We start from the raw sequence: 7,823 nt of genomic DNA on the forward strand, positions 1-7,823 counted from the left end.
TCAACTCCCCCGGCTGTGAAACAGAGCGGATGTCAGTGCCCTCCAATGAGACCATGCGAATGCAGCTCTGAGCCCTGAACCCGCATTAAATAAATGCTCAGTCAATGTCATGGGCCCGAGAGGCAGCGTCTTCCTCTTTCTTTGTGTTCCTCTAAGCCAGGGAACAGTGAAAATGTCAAGTATAGAAAGAAAGCAACAGCCCCCACCCACCCACAAGTCTCAGGTCAGCTAGGGCATCAAGACTGTCCTTCAGCAGGAGACAGGGAAATGCCATGTGGCTGCTATGTCCTGCTGGAACCAAACAAAGGGGCAGGAAGAGGGGAAGAATGAGAGGCGGGGGACTCGGAGCTCCATCCATCATGGGGAGCCACCCTGACCTCCCGGGTAGTCATAATTCGTCACAGCTAAATTAATCTCACCATTCTGTGGTGGACAAAAATAAAGGACTCCAGGCTGAACTCCAGGGCGGCGCGTCATTTCCCGAGCAGATCTCATCGGCCACAACAGGAACGCGGACGTCACGGGGCATTGTGTGACACCCGGCGCAGGGCACTCCAAAGAGGCCACCAGGCACTTCACTGTCTCCACGGTGTTGGGGCTGAGTTCCAGGGCAGCTGTCCCGCTGGGCCACCCACCCTAACAACACATTGCGTCCCCTGGCTCACAAAGGGATGGTGTGAGCATGATCTCTTTTGCGCTTCACAACAACCACTGTTTTCTCCATTTTGTAACAGGACAAGATGAGACTTGGAGAGGTGATTTGGAGCAATGAGCTCAGACTTCATAGCAGAGACAGAAACAATAGTTAGAACTCAGGTCCTGACCCCAAGCCCAATGACCTTTCCCCTTAGCTGACCACCCTACTGCTCCAAGCAAATGGCACCAAGTGGCTACAGAGAGTGTTTTGCACAGTGGTACCAAGGCCATGTTTCTTCTGCTCACCAGCCACCAGCTATGTTTTGCTTGTACGGAAAGGAATCTTCCTTGCAGAGAAAGCCATAATTCATGGATAACCGCTTCACTTTCTCTATTAGAATGCCTATCCCTTTATTTCAGAGAGTAAACAGAGCCCATGTCTTCTGCCCCTGATTCCAGATGAATCGTCCTACAGGCACTGAAATCATGCCCCTTGTCTGCTCAGATGGCTCCCCACTGCTCTCCTGCTTTAGTCTGTTTTCGATCTTATCTCCTTCAACAGGTGTGAGAGCCCCTTTTAGAGAGAAACCCCCCCTTTCTGCATACAGTCGGTGCACATAAATGCCTTGTGGTTTAAATTATACTTAAGATGCTGCAAGAGAGATCCAAGTGGTCCAATTCACAGAGACAGAAAGTAAGGTGATGTTTCCAGGCGTGGGGGTGGGGCGAATGGGGAGCTGTTATTGAATGAGTCTCAGCAGGGAAACTGGAGACTTTCTGGAGGTAGATGGAGGTGACGGTGATGCAACAGTGCGGAGGAGCCTTGGGCCACTGACCTGCTCACCTAAAAATGGTTAAGATGGCAAATGGTTAAGATGGCAAATGTTTCGGTATGTGTGTTTTACCATAATCTAAAAGAAAAGAGAAAGACAAGGAGGTTCGGACGATGAAGACAAAGAAAAGAAAGAAGCCCTGAGAAGAACAAACAAACAAACAATTGGCTGCACTAATTAAAGGCCTTCCTAGCATGACCAGAGAGCCTGACCCGCCGTCCCCTCTCCTACGTGCCGCAGTGGCTCACGACTGCCCACAGCTGACGTCTGAGCTCCCGAGCTGGTCAGACAAGGCCCTGTGCTACCTGTGGGAAGAAGGTTCTCGTCTGCTCACAGGATGGGGAAACTCTTCCTAGAGCAAGGGGAGAAGAGGGAAGACAGCTGACCGGAGGGCACGGTGCTGGGGACAACACGTAGAGTGGAAGGGGGAGGGAGAGAGAGACAAGCCTGCTTGGAGCTTGAGAGAGGAGTGTGGGAGCTCTGGGGTGGGGGCCACTGAGAAAATATTTGGGGGAACAAATATAACGTGAGTGAGACCAACATCAAGAGAAATGGGGGAAAGGAGACCTGGAGACGTCTCCCTGGAGTTATGTCTGGTACGGCAAGGAAGAAGACGGCAAGCGTTCCGACACATGTCACCACATGGGAAAGTACAACTCGTGCTCTGGGGAAGGCGCCATAGGGCCCAGGGAGGCCCACTCGAGGGCCAGGCTTTCTGAGAGCTGTCTGCTTTCTGGAGGGAATGCGTCTGCTCTGATGCTCACACATGCCCGTGCCATTGCTCCCGGCCCCTGCGCTGGCTGCTCCTGACCGTGACACCTCATCACTGGTTCGGCCTGACTCGGCCCAGAGCTCAGCTCCTGCAAAGCCGGCGGGCTGTGGTTCTCCTCTGTGATCTCGCAACGCCATTGCTTTTGAGAGAGAACGCCACTCTCCATCATTGCTCTGGCCAAATGGCTTTATGAGAATTATTACTTGTAAAATACCTGTGTGGGGACTGCCTCCCCGACTAGACTTCAGACACCTTGAAGATAGGTCGATGTTTGTTCACCCTTGTTCCCTCAGCCATGAGCGCAGCACAAAACAGCTGGCCTGCTGAGTGGTCTCAGAGGGAAAACCCGTCACTTTCTAGGGCCTGGCCGACCCTTCCCCGCATCAGGGCTCCGGGAGAACGCTCGCTGAGACAGGCGAGCAGGGCAGTGGGTAAGAGCGACCTGCGAACAGACGGGAGCGTCCTTGGGATCCTGTCCAGCTGTGATATGACATCATTCAAGATTTTCTTTCTTATTCCCCCAAGGGGACAGTAGCTTTCCCTAAGGAGCTTCCAGACCCACGATGCCCTTCCAGAAATGTGGCAGCCTGCAGGAAAGACCCGGGGCCCCGTGAGGCCAGGGCCAACCTGGCAGAGAAGGCCTGCGCTCCTGCTGGCTGCGCCTCCATCCGACGGGATGTGTGAAAAACGCTTCCTTTCCCACAAAGTGACTGATAGCTTCAGATCCGGTCTCGGATCTCCAACTCAGACCTGAGGCAAGGGGCACTCTAATGAACAAGACTTTGGGGAGAAAAACTGGTCCATATGCCAAAGGGAGAGTCCCATCTCTTCAGCACTGAGTCACTGGTAGTGACACTTTTGTGGCTTCAGATCGTTGCCCCCACCTCGCTAGGGACCAGTGCCCAGGAGTAAGGAGGTGCCACCAAGGTCCTATGGTCCTAGACCAGAGCAGCATCCTCCTAACATTACCAGGGGCTCCAGTTACAGCCCATCTTACTTGAAAAGGCTCTCATGTGCCATTTCTGGGAGGGGTGTAAGACTGCAAGAAAAGAAGTTATATTACAAAAGATATGATTTTTAGAATAAGGGAGGGGACTTTTTACTCTTCAGCTCTGAGTTAGGACATTTCCCTCTAAGAGAAGAATGAGTAAAAACACATGACATCTGGGACCACTGAAGAAATAGAACCTAGTGCAGCTAGAGAAGAAAAGATTCTGTTCTTATTTTAAACACAGGGCAGGCAGTTCTGAGTAGCCTGGGGGGACAGAATAAAAATCAAGGAGTAGAAGCTCCAGGGAAAGAGCTCAACTCAATATAGGAGAACTTTTGACAGTGTCGGCTGTAGAAGGGGGGCCAGCCCACCACTGAAGGTGCACCAGCCGGTGTGGGGAGATGCTACCTCCAGCTGGTGATGCGGTGGGAGACATCCCAGCATCTGACTGTGGCAGTGTTCAGTGGCCTTCAAGGTGGCTGTGGGTGCCACATCCCAGAATTTTCCCATCCATGTCACCTTTAGTCCCAAAGTGTGTCACTGGAGGAAGATATTCTCTCGCTAAAGCGACCCACATTATAGATTCAAAAACTAAGGGACAGCACTTGAGTGACTGGGAGAGGAAACTCAACCGGACAAATGGGCAGCCAACTCTCCCCTAAAAAGGGACATGAAGGGACATTTAAAGTACGGAAGTCCTATAGCAATTAGTACGTCTAAAACCTGGAGAAACGTTTACTTAGTTCCAGAGTTCGTCAGCTTAGCTTCTAAACACTTTTCTGAGCAACCCCATCCCTTGCAGTAGACCCTAAGTACTTACCTGAGGGCCGATTATATTCTCAATCAGCACACAGGGTGACCCCTGGGACAGAATCCGGGTCTATCATTCATTTCAGAATTTTAAGAGAACTAAAGCATTCCCCTTACTCTCACCTAGCTTACTGAAAGGATGATGCCAAAACAGAAACATCACAGGCGACAATATCTTTCATTAATAAGTTTCATTGTAAAGCTCTGGGGGACAAAATCTGATCATTTTCTAGAGTCAATATTTATTCAGTTCCTGCTCTCGCTGAGAGATGTCTTAGGTACATCCAATTAATCCTTGACTGAATCTGCAAGATGACACCGTCTCTGTTTTAATTGGGGGAAATAAAGCTCAGAGGTTAAGTGACTTAGAGTCACCCAGCAATTAGGAGGCACAGCTTGGATTTGGATTGAGATCTGACAACCCATTGCTACTAAGAGAAATTCCCAGTATGAATTGAAAGACTGCTAATGAGCAGTGTTTTGAAGAGGAAAAATTGCATTTGAATGTTAATAGGAGCTTATTAAAATAAGACTATCAATACCCGATTTCCAACATATCAGATTAGGTCCCCCTCAAACACATGCTAAAATATCTCCACACAGCTCCCACTTCAATATGAAAAAGGATCCCAACAAAATTTAAATTGACCTCTAAGATTAGTGAGTTCATTTTACACCCCACTTTGGCTATGAAGCTTAATGCTTTGGGATAACAACATTAAAGACAACAGACAGTGTTGGACCCCTGGAGGACCTTCAAGGTCACCGAGTTTAGTAACTATGAAAATGTACCTAGGGTCACAGGTCTCTCTGGGATTTTAATTAAATCTGTGGACCTCATCTCCAGAAAAACACATTCAGACAACATTTTACCCGCACCTTCGTGGTCTTCAAAGTAAGACCTCCTCACCCAATCTCCTTTCATAGATGAGAAAATTGGGGTTCAGAGAGGTTAAGTGACTTACTCACGATCACACAGCCAACATAGCGGAGGATTGAACCCTAGCCTCCCAGTTCCCAATCTGATACTGTACCACATTCCAAGTTCCAAATTCAGGCTAAAAAAAAAAAAGTCCATTTTTTTACACATAGCACATTTTTTACTAAAATACCATTTCTTTCTCCATCTCTTTAAATAGTCCTCAGATCCCATTGTATTTCTGTCCCAGTCACAACAGGATGGGGTCCCCCAGGCTGTTTCGGGAGCAGTAATGAGGTGTTGAACACGGGCTCTTTGCTAGAGAGGGACCATGAGTCAAGACCTTTCACGGTATTTCTTTAAAATCAACCTCATCCAGGAACTGAACCCAGCAGTGACTGATCTGAATCCTGACAGCCACACTTGTCCTTGTCTCTGCAGGAGTGGGGCTGGCAGCTGGAGAAAGGAAGGGTCAGAGTGGAGACCTGGAGGGTATTACCGTGGTCAGGGGAGAAAGTTCTCTTCTGGGGTTTCCCATCCTCCCCCGTTGCCCCGAGGCCCGTACAGAAAGCCTGCAGCTGGACATGGGTTTGCACGTGAAAGGAAGGAAAGAAGGAAGGAAAGAAGGAAGGAAGGGTGCTCTCGGCAGGGCAGATCCAGAACCTGGGCTCCACTAAGGGCTCAGTGCCTGCTGCAGAGGCGGGCGCCCCGTGCCCACCAGGCTGTACTTACTGTCCTCATCACTCAGATCCCTGTCCATGGTCCAGATGTCCAGCCAGAGAGGCTCTGCCCTTCCAGTGGACGCAGGCCACAGGGATCTGAGGGACCACCCTCGGCCCCTCCCAGCACAGCAGCCCATTGTTACGGGGTTTGAATACAACAGAGGGGAACGTCCCTCAGAGGGAAGCACCTTGCCGCAGGAGCAGCTCCACTCTGCAGGGTTCTTGGACCTCCCGCTCACCAAACGGTTCTATTGGCCAGCCTCTTGCCGGGTGCTCCAGTCACCTGTGTCCTCACCACCCTCTCAGGTGGGCACTTCTGTGAATTCAGTCTGAGCTGAATTCAAATCCTCACGTGTGTGACTCAGTCGGACTCTTGACCGTGGAGCTGTAGTGCTCACCTACAGGAGGCAGGTTTCGGAGAGGGGGTACAGAAAAGTGTAATAACGGTGAGCAGGTTACCCCCCCCCCCCCAAGGAGGAGGGAAGATATGGGCGGGGCCTCTCAAGTCCGAACGTCAGCATCTTCTCACTGGGCAAGAAGTGAGGTCACACAGCACATTGTGGGCCCAGTCAGCTCCCAACGCAGGCTGCGTGGGCCACGCTGTCCCCACACCAACCGAGCCCCCGTAGAACCTCTGTGGCTTTCTTCAGGGTCTCTTTCCAAGCCCTTGGAAGATCACCCTCTCCTGTGATGAGTCTGAACAATGCACACCTGGACCTGGGTCACCTGGTGGTGGGAGCAGAAAGCTTGAGCTCTGACTCCCCTGCGCTGCGTCCTCGGCAGTGACCCTCACTTCTGGGCCTGGAGCTCTCTGGCCATGGAAGCCTTGCTCCACAGGGCACAGCGAGTGGCCCGCCCAGCCCAGCGAGGCCCATGGGGATGCACGTGGCAGTCCTCCATGAACGCCGGTGCCTGCTTCCCCGGGGGGCACTGGCCGGGCTGTCACGCCACACCGCACAGGGGCGGCTCCGAGCAGGACACAAAGCGCCTCCAGTCTCTCTACTGCTCCCACCCTCATCACTGACTGCCCGCCCCCAAAGAACGCTGGCGACCGGCAGGGAAGCGCAGCAATATGTGACAAATGCTTCTTGAACCCCCTCAGACCACTCAGCACCCACACACAGGTTTTAGAGTTGGTAAGAGCACTGAATTTCTTCAGCTTGAGAGGTATGTACGTTTCATTACTGCCTACACATGAGAAAGACCCAGAGCCTGAGGAATGGATTAGTCTTTTTTTTTTAACGTTTTCAGTGATTTTTTTATAGAGAGAGGAAAGGAGAGAGAGAAATATCGATGTGAGAGAGAGACATCTATTAGCTGCCTCCTGCATGCCCCACAGTGGGATCGAGCCCAAAACCCGGGCATGAGCCCTCACCAGAAATCATACTGGGACCTCTCAGTCCATGGGAGGATGCTCAAACCACTGAGCCACGTTGGCTGGGCGTGGATTAGTCTTCTGATACCTTTAAACGTTAAGCAATGATTTTAAGCCCTTGTAGAATTGTCTCCATGGGAACAAGATGTATGTGACTGGCTGTGTGTATGTTTTACTCTAAACATAACATATATGTATATCTATGCCTGCGTTTGTGTATGTGTGTGTGTGTGTGTGTGTGTGTGTGTGTGTGTTTGAGCAGAAACATAGATAGATACATAGATAGATGATTGATAGATAGATTGACTACATGTGGCTTAACTAAAACAATATACCACTACTACAACCTTGAATACTCATTAAGCAGCAATACATACTTGCCTAAAACCCTCCTTGGCATTTGAAAAACAATCAAAGGAAATCATCTAAATGGCAAACAAAAGAAACAGAATGTTAAAACAGAGCTAAATTAAGAAAGGGACCAGAAATCTCAAGGCTTCAAAAATGCAGACAATCACGTATCTCAGGAGCCAGGGAGCGTGGATCAAAGGAGGGCAGGCCCTTGCTGACCTAGTTAGATGACACAGGAATGGGCTAATAAACCAAACGCGCGGAAGAGGAACAAACCAGCTACTGGGCCTCTCTAGCCTTCTTAGGCATTGGCAGGAACGCTTTCTGCAGCAGCATGCTCGAGTGACTCGGGGAAAACATGTGCCCATCACCACCAGCATTCATGGTGTCAGGAACGAGCACCACTAACTCAAG

The 7,823-nt window shown here is 50.5% G+C and overlaps 1 protein-coding gene across 1 annotated transcript in view; it reads right to left on the reverse strand.

Moving 5' to 3' along the window:
- Nucleotides 1-5,754, reverse strand: part of SSUH2 (ssu-2 homolog) — a 30,169-nt gene extending 24,415 nt beyond the window's left edge. The window contains exon 1 of the mRNA XM_036267300.1: nucleotides 5,694-5,754. Coding sequence (XP_036123193.1) covers nucleotides 5,694-5,721 — 28 coding nt within the window. The 5' untranslated portion in view covers nucleotides 5,722-5,754. The remainder of the gene's footprint in view (nucleotides 1-5,693) is intronic.
- Between the last annotated feature and the right edge of the window lie 2,069 nt (nucleotides 5,755-7,823).

Source organism: Molossus molossus, unplaced genomic scaffold (genome assembly GCF_014108415.1).
Source record: "Molossus molossus isolate mMolMol1 unplaced genomic scaffold, mMolMol1.p scaffold_m16_p_18, whole genome shotgun sequence".
Classification (NCBI taxonomy): domain Eukaryota; kingdom Metazoa; phylum Chordata; class Mammalia; order Chiroptera; family Molossidae; genus Molossus; species Molossus molossus.